Source organism: Leptonotus elevatus, chromosome 11, assembly GCF_054856555.1.
Source record: "Leptonotus elevatus isolate MCC_2025b chromosome 11, RoL_Lele_1.0, whole genome shotgun sequence".
NCBI lineage: Eukaryota > Metazoa > Chordata > Actinopteri > Syngnathiformes > Syngnathidae > Leptonotus > Leptonotus elevatus.
The window spans coordinates 11,989,313-12,007,004 of NC_141249.1; the positions used below are offsets into that span (position 1 = coordinate 11,989,313).

Sequence of the window (17,692 nt, forward strand, 5' to 3'; positions counted from 1 at the left end):
GGGGGGATTGAAACTGCTCATCAACATAGTTAAGATGACCTTATATCACCTCAGAACAAATATGTGTCATAAACATAGTCATAAGGATATTGGGCACTTGGAACTGCAGTGTAAAACCCGCCATATGTGTCGATGCTCTCATGAATCTATCCTTTACACGCACACACCTAGCATGTAGTCTCAGTGCCCCCCGTCAATAAGCCCCTCCGATCTGTCAGCAAGCACGGAAGAACAAAGAGGCCTGCGGCGCCGCCTGCGGGTATAGATCCACTTGCCTGTGTTCTCCTTGAGTGAGGTTAACACAGGAACGGCTATCACTTCAATCTCTTCTACTTGACTCATCGGAAGATTTGAGCTGCTGCTGCTGCTACTGCTAATGAGGTTGGATGTTCGCGAGGTCCGCATATCTTGGAGGTCCACTCACATTTATTCGAAATCAGAGCTGGAGATAGACCTTAAATGCTGTCAGTAAAACGCCCACTAGGGGGTTGATCAGAGCCACATATTAAAGCTCGAAATAAGCACTTTTGCATAACAGTTTGCGGGTCAAAAATTGTATGTATTTTGTCATTTGTATTTTGTGCACATTAATACACAACCATCAAAAGAAAGACAGACCACAGAGACGGTTCCAAAAAGGCTTCGCTGGGCTCACGTCACGTACTCTGGGAAGTCAGAGGTCAAGAGAAACGTTGTGCAACTCACACAAAAGCAGCTAGCTAGCAACAGCTTCGGCTGGCAAGCTGGCTACTAGTGCGGCTAAACTTGTGGAGTCGCTCCTAAGTGAGTAATTAACACATGCGTGGCAGAAAATAAGCTACATTTTTTTGCAATTGTCTTACTCATGAAGGGATGACGAGAAAAGACGGAGAAACCAAGCAAAATGTTAAGCTAACCTAAGATTCACACGGCTAGCATGTTTAACACCACAGTAAGCGCTTGGGTGATTGATTGCATTCATTAGCCACACCTACACAACTTAATGAGACTTATTATAAAAGCTGTGTCAGAAAGTCTCAAACGTATTACCTTATTTAGTGAAATTACTTGACCAAAATATTAGATTAACAGCAGACAATGGGTTAATACTGTATGTATTATACAGTTTGCAGTTTTTGGTTGTATTAAGCTTTACATGACAAGGCAGGCTGGCATATAATAATAATAATCATATAAAATATTGAGGAATAATGCTAATAAAGGGGTTCTCTCCCCTTCCCTTACGTTGAAGTGCTACATTTTGCACTATTTGCATTGAAACAATCCACGGCGCATCCCATAATTATTCAATGATTGATTGGCAATTTCACTAATAGAGTCACGGCTGAGACAAAAGGATGTGTGAGACTCTGCGCTGTGACCCAGCCCGGCGGCCTCACAGCAGGCCTGCCAAGCGCTGCCTGTGTGGTCTATGGGGACAATTAGCACAATCTCCATACTAATGGCGGCTTGTAATGGACACTTCTGAGCCTAGAGTGTGTGTGCGTGTGCGAGAGACTGGTTGCATACGCGCATATCCTTCAGTGTAAATATGCGTGCCCACTGGTGTGTCAGTGCACCGAGTTCTTGTGTGTTTGTATTTCTGTGAGCGGTCAGTCAGCAGTATTTCAGCACAGTGACCAACACCCCCTCCTTCTCAACTACCCCGTTGGCTTGCAGCTCCAACCCCGATGCCTGGCCACTCATTAGCACCATAATAAAGAGTTGAGACGACACATAAAAGGTTATATACTGCTGGACGGCTGTTTTCCTACCAATTATAAAGCATGTGATTTATGGCCCAGACTCAATGCTATTCTCTCAGGAGGAATGGGGGAGAGTGTTTACACCCATTGCGCATCAGGGTCGATCCTGGTCAACTTTGACCTTTAAGGCAGGAGGGGCGATTCTACGATTTGACCTTTAGGTGTGCTTGGCCTATGGTCAGAATATCTGAGTTCTGCACAATATTACATAGTTCAAACTATTAGGCATCACTAGTCACGTTTCCATCCAATTGTTTAAATTTTTTTTAAAGCAAATTTAATAAAAATGTGCAAAACCGGCATGTGCCTTATGCTTATCCCTCTGTTCTTCTTTTGCAAATATTGAGGGGGGACTCCGCCGCTGTAGGTGGCGGTATACACCATAGAGATGTGATCCACCAGTAATTTAAAAGAAGAAGAAGACCAGGTAGCGACTGCGCTTGTGGTGACATTGTATGAGTTTGCTTTTGTAATTTTTGATAAACCGTAGCGTTTCTTTGCTGTTTTCCGTCTAAAATAGCATTAATATTCGCTTCTTTAGTTCAAAAAGATTTCTGTTTCGTCGTCCCCTCCAAGCATACTTTATCATCCGACATTGCTTTGTGACTTCAAACGTACGTGTGACGTAATATTCGCAAAACCTGTTTCCATAGCCAAAATTAGCATTTTCCTTTTTTCGATATGCTTTAAAATCCACGTAAAAGCGTAAAAACTTTATTGCAAATTTTGGGCCATTTTTTTTTAATTTCTAGCATTTCCATTCAGTTTATTTTTTTTTTGCATTTCTTGAAAATTTGAATAAAAATGGGTGGATGGAAACCTAACTATTGTTGTTTTGGTAATTCAGTAATAACTATAAACATCTATTGTGGATGTTGAACTGTTTACAAATATCAACATTTGCCATGTTATATTTGTGGTTGTTCATTCATATGGCACGGTTTACACTGACGGAACACATGTTGACCAAATTGACTTTTTTACAATACTTCGTCATTTTTGTTTAATTTCACGGGAGACAGAAAAATGAGTACAAATTGGCAGATTTTTGGGAGGAATGTTTAAATGTCATCATCTTCATGTTAAAGTGTAAAAGAAAAACCAATAGGCAAAAATCTTAAATACAATTATAAAAGGGCTTATATCGTCCGATTAAAAAACAGCCGGCCGAATAATTGGTTTGGCCCTACTTACTATATGTGTGCCACATTTACATCATACATTATGATTTTGCTGCAGAACAAAGTTAAGAGTTATAGTTTTAATGTACTGATCTGTGTTTTTATGGCAGACGAGGGCGTATACTGTGTATATATATGTCACCAATCCAATTTGCATTATATTTTTATCCACATTTGGAAGAGGACTGACTTTGATCTTTAGCTACCTAATTCGATGCGATGCGAAATTATACTGTGTATACTGTACATGTACACAGTGTGTGAATGACTGTGCTGTACAGTAGGCCTATATATTTTTCTTCCTGAACTGTGAAGACAAAATGAAAAGTTTAAGTAGTTAAAACAACAGCACTCACCTTCGCAAATGGTAACTAGCACGCTGAAAGAGTTCGGAAAGCTAGCATAAGCGAATACAACTAACAGGCATAGCTAATCATCTATATTGTAACAAGTAACCCACATAGGAGCTAATTCTCACAGAAACAAACCAATGCAATAATATAGAACTAAGTATATAAATGCGATTCACATGTTTAGAATGGCTCTCGATTTAGCATCAAATCCAATGACAGCTGTGCACAGAGATATTGTAATAATCTAATCAAATGTTATTTTATCCCACAAAGAGTTAAATGGAGGGTTTAAAATATCTGTGCTTTAAAACACAAGTGGTATACAACTTGCTAGATGAGCTAAAATGAGCTTTTCCCTGCGCAAGTATGCGATGTGTAAAGTTTGACGTGTTGAGTTAAAACATCACTTGTCACGCATACGTACATCTTGACATGCCACTTCATTTTTGATAAAACGCTTTTAAAAAATGCAAACAATGGCTTAACGTCACAGAATGATGTCAGAAGATTGTGCATTGGGGGAGGTAAAGCCATCAAGCCTGGCAAGCCTTTTTGACACACTTGGCTTTTGTCAAGCTCCTCCACAGCTGGAAGACTCGCAAAGAAAAAAAAAAGAAACAAAAAAAGCACGAGCGACATGCTGTAATGAGGTCTGTCTGTGACACGAGGCGAACACACACCCAACACACAGACTGACACACACAGAGCGAGCAGCATGTGTTTAACCTCAGCGTTTGCCCTCTGTGACATGTCGATGGGCCCGACGCTGATTTGTTGGGCTCGCGGGACGGAGCGAAGGATGTTGTGTGCGTGCTGCGTGCCACTTCTGAGGAACACGCGATTCGATCTCCAGAAATCCCCCTTCCACCGTTACCCCGACTCCTTCCTATGCACGCACACACATACGTGCACATGTTTGCGTGTGCTGCACTTTGATGTGAGATGAGAAGCAGCTGCAATGAAGGTTGATCAGCTACTTGGACAGAGCGGTGGAAAGAAGAGAAAGCGGTAGAAAACAGAAAGAGGAAGAAGAAAAACGAGGGTGTTGTTTTAAAGACCCCTGGGCCTTGGACTCATTATGACCGACCCCCCTTCGCCGAAACCCATCACAGTGGGACATGGAGGCAGATGCAGTGACGACAAGATGTGTTATGACTCGTGATGGTCTAACAGGTGCTGATGGTCACCGCAAAAAGAACTCCGCACACACAAGCACACATAAACACACACAAACACACACGTGTCCCCCTGCTACTGTAAAAGTCTTCTTCGAGACTAAGTTATAGAGATCCTGTCTGTCTCCGGCAATACGTGTGGTCCACATCCTGATACACATTCTTTTGGAGACACAATTGAGCCTGTAGAGACATTGGAAGATACACACACAGACATACATACATGGACAAATCCTAAATAAAAACTGTTAATAGTTTCAAGCAACGTTGGCTAATTTATTATGATTTGGGAAAAAAATCCAGAAGAACACAATAGAAGTCAAAGATATTCCTTACAGGGCGCATTAACATAACATTTTAATGTCTTGTTTTAATTTAAGAAATTCGGGGAGCTAATTAGCGAACCGCCAGGCTTCCCGTTCTGTTTCCCTTTGTTGGTGATTTTTACTTTTTGTGTTTCTCTGACTTGTGACTGTGAAGGCAAATTCTTTGTGTGTTTATCTATAGTACTTGGCCAATAAATCTGATTCTGATTTTTTTCCATACCAAAAAAAACAAAAAACTGTTATTAACTTTAATACCATAGTGTAAGATGAAGGAATAACACAAAGGTAATTCACATCATAAGCATTTCTCAATTGTTCTTACAAATGTAAGAAGAACACTGTAAAAGCAAAAAAGAAAGGAAAAAAAAGCATTCACACATTTTATTCTAGCTTTGTTTTTATTATTTATTTATTTTTATTCTACCTTTTTTTGCCATTCAACTACTTTTACATTACTTGGCCAATTCAAACCATTCCAACTTCAACATGTTCCAACCATTCACACTACACAGGCTATTACCCCTCAAATCAACTTATTTACTTTTTTTTTACCCCAAAATCCCCATTCATTTGCAATGGGACATTTAATAATTCATTACCATTAAAAAATAAAAAATATTCAGCTCATTCAAGTCACCTTGGGATTCATTTTCAACATTTCAACAATTATTTGATGCTTGCTGACCTAAGCTCTGGCATAGTGTTATGGCGATAAGAAACCAGATGCTTTGTGTAACTAAGTTTTGTTTTAGTTTTTTTTGTAAAAAAACAAATAAATATTATTTAGAGCACCAACGGGCACGGAAATGTTGACCAATAAGTTGCACACTGAGCGACCACACAATCGCCATGTCTAAATCTAAATACATGACAAGTAAAATTCCATCCTCCCTCGCTCTGGCCCGGATGGAAAGGATGAAGGGAAGGAGGGAAAAAGCACTGAAGAGTTCCACCTCCTGCCAAGATGAAAGCCTCTTTTACTTGAGAGAACATTAGGAGAACAAACTACCATCACTACAGGAGGGGAAACAGTCAACACATCAAACACAAGCATCCATTAATATTGTAATTCTTCCTCCCGGAGCGTTTGAAACGCACAAGAAGACTACCAGTGTGGTCAGTCCGAGAGCTGCTTGAAAAGGACCCTTCACTTGAGCGTGTTTCTATTTTCTTTTGGTCAAAATGTGGATTTTATCCAGGATTTTGGTTGCCCTTAATCTTGAATCAAAGCTAACAAAGTCCAAATCTGGCAGTTGTTCGCTTTACACTTAAGACAGAGCAGTGATAAAAACACATTTGCAAAGTGTATTTATATGTATAAATAAAATCGCCTCGTAATCTTTATAGTGATGTTCTGGGGATATTTTTTTTAGTATGTTTCTCAGGCTGTGTTAGCGTGTGGAAACCAAGAACTATAATCCAAGATATTCTGCTGATCTAAAGTGGAGACGTCTGCTCGACAGGTTAAAAGTTTGATTCCATTGCAGAAATCTCATGACCCAAACATGATTTGGATTGTTTGTGGTATTTATGGCATTTGAAAGTAATAAACGTATATGTTTTCAGCCTCAAGTGACAAAACGACAGGTGCACTCTGTGCCATTTTTAACTGTCCAAATGGAGTTTATAGGCACTGCAAAGCTCGAGAAGACGGAGGTGTACGCTTGTGAACCTCCGTTCACTCTTCTCAATTTCCAGACAGAAAGGAAAGATCCAAACGGACGTAAAAGAGGCTAAAATTTAAAATGTATTTAACACATCTATTTTGTCAATATCCTGAAACCAAGGGAACAGACAGAAGCATCAATAAGCTTGCCAGCGGACGTACATGTAACGAAACTAATGGAGTGACGGTCATTTAAGAACCTGCTTTTGGCTCCAATTGGTCCCCTCTGAAAAATAATCCTACCAGTCTCTTCCTTCGCATTTCGGTGTCCCTCCTCGGTCCGACTCCCGCATTCAGCCAAATATTAAAGCACTTAAATAAGCTTAAGTGTAGTGTCCCGGCAGAGGGCAGTCAGTAACGACATGCTATGCATGTTTAAAATAGATTACAATGGTTAAAATGGTCGAAATCAGAGCTTCCTCCGTTAGACTCCATTACCCATAATGCACCGCGCTGCCGAGATTGCTTATTGAGTCCGTTTGACTGTTTGTGGCAGTATTTGAGGCCGTTACGATGGTGTGCTCCTCCTACATGGCGACAATAGTGAGGAAGGAAAAGAGCAAAAATATAACAGATGACGGACTGATGATTATAGTTTGGTTCGGCTTGAAATAATGATGGACTGATGATCTCTTTGGGCAATTGTAAAAATTCTCCCCAAACCAGACGTCTATCATAATACCAAGAGCAAGTAAGCATACGAGCTAGGCTAACTTTTAGCTTATTTGGTTGCGGGTGCACATTCTGCTCTGCCATTTTTCTTTTGTGATGAATTTGCCGAAAGTTTGCAAAGAACAAGAAAGCGTACAAGCTAGGCTAACTTTTAGCTTAGTTGGTTGCGGTTGCACATTATGCTCTGTCATTTTTTTGTGATGAATTTGCTTTGTGTGTGTGTTTGTGTGTCTGAATGATTTGAAGACATGTTATATAAATACTAAGCATAACCAGTAGCTCCTCTACTTATATTCGGTGACAGCACAATCGTCAGGTCACTTCCTCATAGGCTAAGATTCCTTTTCAAGTCATAATAACGGAGTTTGGGGACTGACCGACCTCATAATTTGTGATCGTAATTATTGAACAGCTTTAACATATAGTACGTGATTGTTGGACCTGATTGTTTTGTGATCTGATCAGAGAGGAAAAATCAGTCTTAAGACAGGATAAACATAAAACGTAAAGAGATCCTCTTTTAGGAGTTTCAGCCTTACCTGACTTTAATGGTAAAAATCATAAAAACACTACCGTTGCACTAACTTTTAAAAGTTGTTGTATTCTTCGTGTTGAACAAGAAAAAGCTTACCGCTAATCTCACAATAATGTAAACGAACCCATACCTTAAATAAGCATTTGTTGAGTGTTGCCGTTGGTGCGTGGAGTGCAGATGAGGATGCGCGTGCATCTTGGGAATAATAGTGCCGAGCAGATACTAGATGTATATGCATGAGAATTGAGTGGTTGGTATTGATCCCCTTGCGGTCCGCCAGTGGGATGTAAACACTGTGTCTTTCAACGGGAAGCTCCACTCAATACTAACAGACGTCTACGACAAGACAAGACCTTGTTATCACGTACTTTGGGGCCTGCATCCATGTGTCAATATACTAAATGTATATAGAAGTAAACAAGCATGTATTGCAAGTCAGTGACAATTATGATAGTGTTTTTTTCTCCCAGACTGTTAATTATAACTCTGGCTGGCTTGTTCAGTAAAGAAAACTTGACATTCTGAAGATAAATTCAAGAGACGATGGAATGGCATCAATGCGAATTCATGCATACTCGCAGTCACACACACACATACACACACACTTTTGGGCCCATTTAAGCCATGTCTGCAGCAAGCTTAACGTATCAAGCTTCACCGTGACCAATAATCCACGGGACAAATCTAACATGGAACTACATAACATTGATTCCGTTTCCACAAGCTAAAATGACAGTGAGTACTGTGTGTTGCATTTAAATGGCTCCCTTCTATTAACCTTCTAAAAGGTTGTTGTTGTTGTTTTCACTCAATTAAGCATTTTGTCCCAATAGTCGCTGATCTGAGCTAGTCCAATACAGTACTATAATCATTACTGATAGCTTTTTTTTCAAGCGTTATTTTTCAAATTAGTCTGGACTCTAATGTACAGTCACAGTTTTTGTGAATTTTCCAAATTTAGACTGACGTCACTAAAATGTTATCCTCATATATCGTCGCTGTCCTGTGAAAAACACTTTAAAAATAAATTAATAAAAAAATGACAAAAATGGACATAAGTGTGGACATAAGCAATAATATGTTATACATTAATGTGTTTTATATAGCCCTTCAAGTTTGGGTCAAGGGTTTAAAAGGGTCAAGTTTGAGTTGAAGCTTATCTAGCTGACCTCAGGCAACACCCTGGTCACAAATAATTGATGTGCTCACTATCACCTTTTGACATATTTTGTAGAGAGTTCGAGAACGTAAAAGGTCTCGAGTACTGCGGGTATGGAAAAGGTCCATTTATATTCAAATAAACTTAGCCACTAAACTCTCAAAAGAAGGCAAAAATGCAAGTAAAATTCACTTTGCAGTCAGCTTCACTGAATTTTCCCCGACAGTGTAATTTATAAGCCTGTCAAGGTTTGATGTGTTTCTCTGGGTTGGCGAATTTTGAACATCTTCTGGGGGAAAAAAATCAGGGCCAGTTGGACAACTCGCCCTCCAACTGCTGCCTGTATTGAATGTATAACCCTATGATGAAATTGTTTAGTGATTATTTGCCGTATTTGGGAGCTTGGTTCCTGATAGTTTGATGTGCATAAAGCCCTCAAACATCTGGCTCTCTACCAGCTTTAGCACCCAACGATACAAACGCACACACAGACACACAACCCATCAGACCCGGCCGGTGGCTTCCAGTTTCCCTACTTTTGTTCCCGGTAAAGGGCCATTTCGGTTCCAGCTCGGCCCAGCAGCAGAGAGCATCTCCCTGAGGAAAATAAGCACGACTCGCTCGGCTGCAAGCATCTGCCCTTTGAAAGGCAACGAGACTGTTTGAACAGCTGTCAGCACACGCCAAGCATCCCAGACCTTAACTGATAAAACTGAGGAGACTCTGGAAGGGAAAAATCAACAGAGGGAAGTCACTAACAGACAGAGGTGTCTTGCCACCATGATGCACGGGCCAGATGAGAAGATTCCTCCTTGCCAGATGTGGACACTGATCAGAGAGGTCTGCAACACTTGGTACACCTCAACGAGATGCAATATAAGAGCTGTATAAAAAAATTGTGACTATCCAAAGAAAAAAGTGCAGACAGAGTTATGACTGCTTCCTTAATATGCCTGAATTGTGTTTGTTTGGAAGACAGTAATAGAGTCCTTGTGAGGGGCCGTACACTACTGCAAGTTATAACAGCATTTCAGGAAAAAGAACATAAACTTGGTGGTAGAGTGATGGTAGTCTGGGGCTGCTTTGTTACTTCAGGCCCTGGATGACTTTTTGATTTTCGATTGTACTCTTTACCAGAAAATCCTGAAGGAGAATGTTCAGCCTTCAGTTCATGACCTCAAGCTGCACTTGGTTTCTGCAGCAGAACAATGATCCAAAACAAACCAGCAAGTCAACTTCTGAATTGCTTAAAAAAAGCTTAATGAAGGTTTTGGAGTGGCCTAGTCAAAGTCCTTGAATTGTATTGAAATGCTATGGCTTGACTTTAAAGACTTAGACTAGTTCTGTAAATGCTGGCACGAAGACCCCCCCTTAGCTGTTCAACAACGTGCCTGACGTTAAACAATGCACGCAAGGACCGCTTAGTAGTCTAACAATATGCCCAATGTAAAATACACAAACTCAGCACTGAATTAAAGCTAGCATTAACATAGCATTTAGCATCCACTAATGCCATCACACAACAACAAAAAAGGTAAGTTATTTTTTATTGTTTAAATACTGTACAGGGTGTAAATGTAAAAAAAACATAAACAGAAATTAAAATAGGAATTTTCTGTTTTTGGAGCTTGGGAACGGATTAATTGCATTTACATTATTTCCTATGGGAATTTTTTTTTTCGGAGGTTGAACAATTTGGACTTTGAACACTTCGCAGGAACGAATTATGTTCAAACTCCGAGGTACAACTGTGTGAATATATGGGTATGTATATATATATATATATATATATATATATATATATGACTTCCAGGAGTCAAAAGTCTTGGACTTGTCTCTGCCTTGATACTCTACTCTCTAGTCTCGATAGTCCCAGATGGTGTGGTCTTAATTTCAACACTACCAGCAATCATTGGCTTTGTAGACTGAAACTTCTTCATTGGAGCTTCACCATTAGTAGCAATAGCATAGAAGAGTAACTGTGAGAATATTTGTCCATTGCATTTGATTTCTCCTAAAATTGAAGCAGCTCTTTGGTCCTTTTTCCAACTTAGATGTGAGGAGGAAACATTTCCAACGAGACAAGTCGACCAACGAGGAAAAGTTTGACTGGCTCGTCTAGCTTGTACTTGTTTGCATGTCGAGGGTTTGTCTAGTCTGGAACCTGCGCACACTCCCAGCCCGAGAAATTTCCAGGCTTAACACTTAAGACTTGAGATCCTGAAGTGACTGTCTGTTAGTCAGTCAAGAGGAACAAGTGCATGTCAGACTTGCTGCAAGTGCTGGGAGCTCAATTGCATTAAAGCTCTTAAGTTTGCCTTCACTCCAGGCTAATTGGATCAAGCTGCAAAAGCAGATTCCGATTTTTGTCCACCCCCAAACTTGATCCCACCCCCTCCTTGCCCTTCCATCTTTTGTCCTTGTCAACATTCCCCTAAATGAGATTCCCAAAAACCAGGAGGTGAGCAGAGCACGCATGCACGGCTGCACAGAGCAAACACTGTCAGGCAGGCAGACACACCTCTCACGCCGGCTGCCATCGCTTCGCGTTCCCTTCCCGTCCTTATTAAAATTCCATATTGAGATTCCTTCCCGCCGCTCCGCCTCCCAGGCCCTGTCACTCAGCACAAAATCGTCAAGTTTCAACAAAAAGACGCACACATGCAAAACTTTTCTTAAGACAACTTGTTCCTGCTCCTTGTCCTTTGTGTGGGATGAAAGTTTCCTTTAGGTGTATCTGTACCCCTCACACCCTCAGCCCCCCTCCTTCTGCCTTCACCCCCCCCTTTTTTTCTTATTGTCATTATTTTTGATAGTGTCCCCTCTGATCTGATGAGCCTTTGGATGCTCTCTTCCCTCTGTCTTTCTGTGCACACTTTGAAGTGTCAGCCGCTCCCCGTGGCGGCCGCCGCCAAGGAGGGTTTGATTTCCCATCATTCCTAGCATTGTCCCCCCCTCACCCTGACTCCCCCTAGTTCCTACCTCTCCCTCCCCTGTGCGGTGCCCCCGCGTCGTCGGGCAATTATCCCCGGGAGTAATGAGGAGCGTCTCTTCCTTCCCCTGCGCGCTGACTGACACCTCTCCCACTCATTTGTCAACAAATCAGACGTCTGGTGTGGGCGGCCATATTTGCACTGAGGGTTTTTGCGTGCGGAAGCTTGGGCTGATGCGCTTTGCTCTCTCTCTCTCGCACTTTCTCCCTCTTTCTTTTTCTCCATCCTCCTCCATCCCTTCCTCTATCTCTGCCACCTCGTTATCTCTGACAGGATGTCATTCCTTTTCCGACGCGCACTCCTCCGACGTCTGCCCGCCATACGTTCCCAGTGTATCTCCGCTGCTCAAGGAAAGTCTGACTACCAATAGGGCTAATGGTCATATGTGGCTAATGATCACTGAGCTAAACAAGTGCAGCTGTTCACATGATTTGTGTCAAAGTCGCTCACGGGCACGCGTACAGAGCAAACTAAAACCAGATATGCGGTGTGGACAAAACACTTTCAATCAATTAATTAATCAATCAAAGAGTGGCTTGGGCTACTAAAGTGAATTATTGATCCCACCGAGACATTTAGGACAATTGTTAACTTCTAACTCAGCTCCGGTGTACCCAGAATGTTCTATAAAGGAAATGAGTGGAAGAGTTTAGTGTGGGAGAATGTAAAACATCTTAAAGATGAACTACAAATGCGATTATGAGCCAAAAATTCTTCTCAGGTCAGTGACCAACACATACAAACACACTCCAACATTTCGTAGAAAGTCTTTGCAGAACAGTCAAAACTGATGTAGCTGCAAAGGGGGGGGGGGGGGCTTAACTAACTAACTAACTAACTAACTAACTGTGCACGAATCTGTAGTGACTCAAATTGAGATGCGAATTGGCCGTTACAAATGAATGCTGACTCAGAATGTTCGGATTCCAGTGAGAATGAGTCATAGTATTTGGTTGTGTGTAATAGTGTCACAGAATGATTGAATGTCAGTGCATGTACGGCAATTTTTAGCCAGCTAATGATCATATTAACTGTTAAGCAATCAGTCAATAAAGCCCATATAAAAAAGTGTAATGCCAGCTGTTGGCCTCTGAGACGTCCTACCACAAAGTGATCTTGCAAATTTGCACACTTCACCAGAGAGATGAATCCTCCTAGGTTAGCTTAGCGATAGCTGTTATGACAGGCACGACGCGGATGGATTTAAAACTTTACCAAAGTGATAAAACACCCCCGATTCAGACATTGGCTAGAGTACGGCGAGGGATCCTGGAGGTTGTGGTAAGTTATTTTAAGCCAATAAGTTGAATGTTGCGGTTGTGTTCGCACGTCAGCCACATATGTACACTCCGATATGTTTTCAAAAAAGTGAATATGAGGCTTGGTAAAGCGCTTTGGACGACATAAAATGTAGATAAAGTGCTATATAAGTGCACTCAATTTACTATTATGATCTAATGGGATTTTACATTTTTTGAACAATGACGTCTTTTTCGACAAAACCACAATATAACTCATTTGAATGGATTCGGGGCTTAACTATGTGCACTTGGTGTAAGAGCCCAGGCTCTACTGACTTGACATTTTCTTTCATATATAATACACTCCTATAGTTGTAATGCATTGCTGACCAATAAAATAAATGTTTTTCATCCATCATCCCATGCATTTACTACAGCGCTTACTTGTCGGGTACACCCTGGACTGGTTGCCAGCAGTGGGTTATTTTTATATATAAAATAATTAACCAGAGAAAATGAGTAGACATATTTTATATATGCTACACATACAGACTTTTAATTGAACAGCAACTTAGCAAATCTCAAGCTGTCAAATGAGAGTGTAAATTTAAGATATGCATAAGTTGTGTGACTATACTCACTGTGCTCCCTGCGCTCCTCCGGGCTGGATGACGCCTCACCATCAGAAAGCAGACCGGACATGGAGAACAGCTTCCTTGCCGAGTCTTCCACACTTTTAATGGAGCCTCCAGGAGAGCCAAAGTCAAACTCCTTACCCTCCACCTCAGAGTAGCAACCTTTCAGCCTCTTTGCAGGTGTGAAGGCCGAATGATAACTGATCGGCTCCCTTTCGTCATGAGGGGATGAGAAAGGCCGAAAGGCGCCGTGGTGGAGCATGCCAAGGGTGGAACAGTCCAGGTTGGGTGGGGTGAACTGGGGGTGCAGGTGGAGCAGGGAGGCCGGGAAGTCTCGGCCAGGAAAGGGGCCTGACACGGGCCCCTGGCGCTGATACATGGAGGCGAAGGTGTAGGACGCTGAGGGGAAGGGGATGTGGAGGTCTTTCTCCACTGAAGCGGGGACCCCGAAGGGCCTGGGCGCCTGGCAGGGGACGGAGGCGTCTCGGCCAGCCTCAGCGGTGGAGGCGAGGACCATGAGAGCGGGGGAAGCGAGAGGAGCTGGCATGTAGGAGGAGCTGTCCATCTTGAAGGGGCGGTGGAGGTCCATTCACCACCTTGTGAGCGGCGCTGAGAGAGAATCAAGAGGAGATCTTTTTAATATAAAGCTGAAAAATAATGAAAATACTTTTTAATTATGCCGCCTAAAATGTGTATAATGTCACTTTAATATAAAATTAAAATAAAATACACTTTTCTGGAACTGTGTTTGCATTAGGCTATTTGTAATTCCATGGAGATTCCCAGTATTTAAAAGGGTTTCAAATTTCTATTAAAATGCATCCTTGAATATGTATTTAAATACATTTAAGTAAATTTAGCATAAACATTTTAATTTAATAAAAATAACACTCACGTGTATAAACGTGCAGGTACTACTGAAGTAATCAAATACTGAGAGTACATTTTAAAAAGATAACAAAATATTTTTTCACATTTTAAAATGATTACATTAAATGTAGGTTATTTAAGTTATTTCATTAAAAAACAAACAATAAATAAATAAGATTTTATTTTACGTTTACGTGAAAACGAAGTTGTTCAACAGTTTAATATAATTCAATAAAAGTAAATTAGAACGGTAGAATAACATGAAATTCAAATATAAACAGATGGAATGAGAACTGGTGACGTATGAACAAAATTGTAATGATTAGTTTTAAATAGAACATTATCAGTTTGTGGGACAAAAAAAAAACATTTTACCGAAATAGTGTAAAGTTTTTCAACCAATTAAAGTCAATTAAACTTCACATACTGTTTATTGAAACTGCACCATGAAGCACTCACTTTTTAGTTCGCCACGCTATAAATCCTAAAATTAAGTGTTTAGGCGACAGTTATTCCAAAGAGTTGACACTTTTACAGCTGACGGCGCACTAGTTTTACGCATACAATAAACGCGCCTTTTAAACAATCAGTATCTCCAATTAAAAGCAATTAAACCAAATTCAACTGTAATGCACGCAGATTAACACTCACTCTGATGAAGAACTCGGGGCACTCCACTCACTCTCTCAACTTCCAACAGTCCGCGGACGCGACACTTTCCACTGGCGGGCGCGCTGAGGAGCGTGGAAGGCGTCCTCCTTCCTTCCTTCTGCTCCGGGATGCTGCCTCAAGACTTCAGCGCTGGATCTGACCGGGATGAGAACACCAGCGGGCCGGCAGCGTGTCTGTCCGTGTATCCCTCCTCGGTGTGTGTGACACCCCCTCCTCCCCTCTCTGCTTCTTTTCCAGCCCCTGTTTCCGCCACTTACCCCCAGCCCACCCCACCCCACCCCACCTCTCGCCCTCCTCGGACACTTTCAATTTCTCGCCTACTGCTAAACATGAGACAAACAAAGCAGCAATGGATGCTACTAGTAAACAATGAAAATAAAACCACTGTATCAACATCACAATCCCATCCATTTTATCCAGTTACTTTTCATATGGAGATGGTTTGAGACCACATGCGTTAAAAAGAGCCAAAAGAGCTTCATAAATGCGCCTACTATATGACAAATGTTGCATGTAGAAACTTGCTGGATAAATCTTGTAAATAAAGGCCAATTCAAATTAAAAGCCCATAATAGATTTTCTGGATTGTCTATTTACAGTACATACTGAATGTATGTAAAGTATATAATTACCTGGACTGTTAATGCCGCCTACTCGCCTTAGCGAGAAGTGAAGCTACTGGCAGCCATCTTGCGCTGCCACTCGCTAAATCCGCCTAACTTGATTACATTAATTTGTCTGCAGCATTTTCATACTATATTCTGTCTGTGAAATCAGAAGCTAGTAAATAATTTTTTGTTCAACTATTTGCCAAATTAGTTTAATTGAGGGCTTAGTAGCAAAAAATGCTTACAATATAGCAATATTGTTAAAAGTGAAGAGTATTCCCATGCACATGATTTGCCTTCACAGCCCACATAAATGATGCCTCAGTAAGAATTTGGCCCACGGCCTTGAGTTTGACACCTGTGCCTATCCTCTCACTCATTTTTTTTTATTTGCCATGGGTGTATTGTTCCTACAGCTGCTATTGATCAGTATCTTGCACTGACGACAGTCTGACATCAATAGGATATATCTGACAGTCACTTTCTCCTTTAAGACTCCGTGTGGGATGGCCATCTGCCTCGACTCATTTAAAGACAATTTTAGGGGTCTTCTAAACAACACAGCTAAGTAAAGTTGATAATGGTGACTAAATGACCCCTGACTCCGAAGTTGAAATCTTTTCTTCACCATATTTTTGATATTTGAATGATTTTTTTACAGATGACTTATTGCAGAAATCCCTTTTACGCCTGATCAAGCCGTCATTTATTTATTTTTTACTGGCTCACCGGTCTGTATAAACGGCACATACATGGAATGGTGGGGCTCAAGTGGTTCCATCAATATTACGATTTCAGCAGTAGTAACAAACAGCTGCATAAATAGTAGGACAGAGTAGTGCATTTTTTTTCCATCTTGTGTTAAACACAATACTGTTGGTCAAGTCATACTAGGCACTGGAGAAATCTAACTGTGTGATTGTGGCTGAGACGCGGCTCCACTGCTCATGTCTTCGTCTCAATAGGTTGTGCAAGTGTACCTAAAGTTGTGATAACAGTATGAATATGAATGAGTTAAGCGGTGTATATATATTATTAATCAGGCCTAATTTGAGCCTTGAGATTGCCGTTGAGTTCAGCCAAGCCATGTACTCAGTTATTGTGGCTTGAGATTGAATGATAGCCGTTTAGCAAGCAACGTGAAATTTGCTATGTTGACGTGAAGTGGGGAGCTTCATTTAGAAAACAAAGTAGTACTTTGTCACCATCTTGTGGTATTTTGGCACCAAGAAACAGTGTTAAAGTGTGTTGAGACATTTCTTTTTGGAGAAAAATGGTGCTTTGCCACCATCTTAAGCCCGTATTCCACTGAGGGGCGAATATTTGCAAAGGTAGCAAATATTGATTTCTCATCAGTATTTGTTCAAGGTTGCAAATATTCGCCAAACGTTCACCAACAGTTTGAATGTTTTTTCTTATCACAATCCCATCAATAAAAACTGTCGGCAACTATGAAAACTGGCGAGTATGTCTTTGCAACCTTTTAAACATTCGTTGCTGAGCGGGATACAGACTTATGGCATTTTAGGACCAATGCATTAGGTTAAAGTCAGTTTGAGGATCTTCATTTAGAAGAAAAAAAAGTAGTAATCAACTGTCATCTAATGGCATCTAAATTACAAACTTTTTTTTTAGTGGGTACGTCGAATATTTGCAGATTTAACTACTAGCAGTAAGGCTATGCCCCCTGACACTCTGGCTACCAGATAAGCTAACAGTTAGCTTAGCTGCTTCTATTTCTTCTGCTACTACTCTTTCCATCAGTTTGGATGCTCTGTGGGACCATACTGCCACTCACAGATCAATTTTGGTACTACGACAGACAGATGAGGTAACTTAACAGTTGGCTGTGGCGATATGG

General features: G+C 41.1%; 1 protein-coding gene across 3 annotated transcripts in view; it reads right to left on the reverse strand.

Annotated features, from left to right (window-relative positions):
* The window catches only part of rnf220b (ring finger protein 220b), a 33,302-nt gene extending 17,894 nt beyond the window's left edge, over positions 1 to 15,408 (reverse strand). For all 3 annotated transcript variants that reach the window (XM_086089352.1, XM_086089351.1, XM_086089350.1), the window contains exons 1-2: positions 15,203 to 15,408; positions 13,688 to 14,290 (exon numbers count right to left, since the gene is read on the reverse strand). In XM_086089352.1, coding sequence (XP_085945478.1) covers positions 13,688 to 14,270 — 583 coding nt within the window. In that variant the 5' untranslated portion in view covers positions 14,271 to 14,290; positions 15,203 to 15,408. The remainder of the gene's footprint in view (positions 1 to 13,687; positions 14,291 to 15,202) is intronic.
* Positions 15,409 to 17,692: the final 2,284 nt, after the last annotated feature.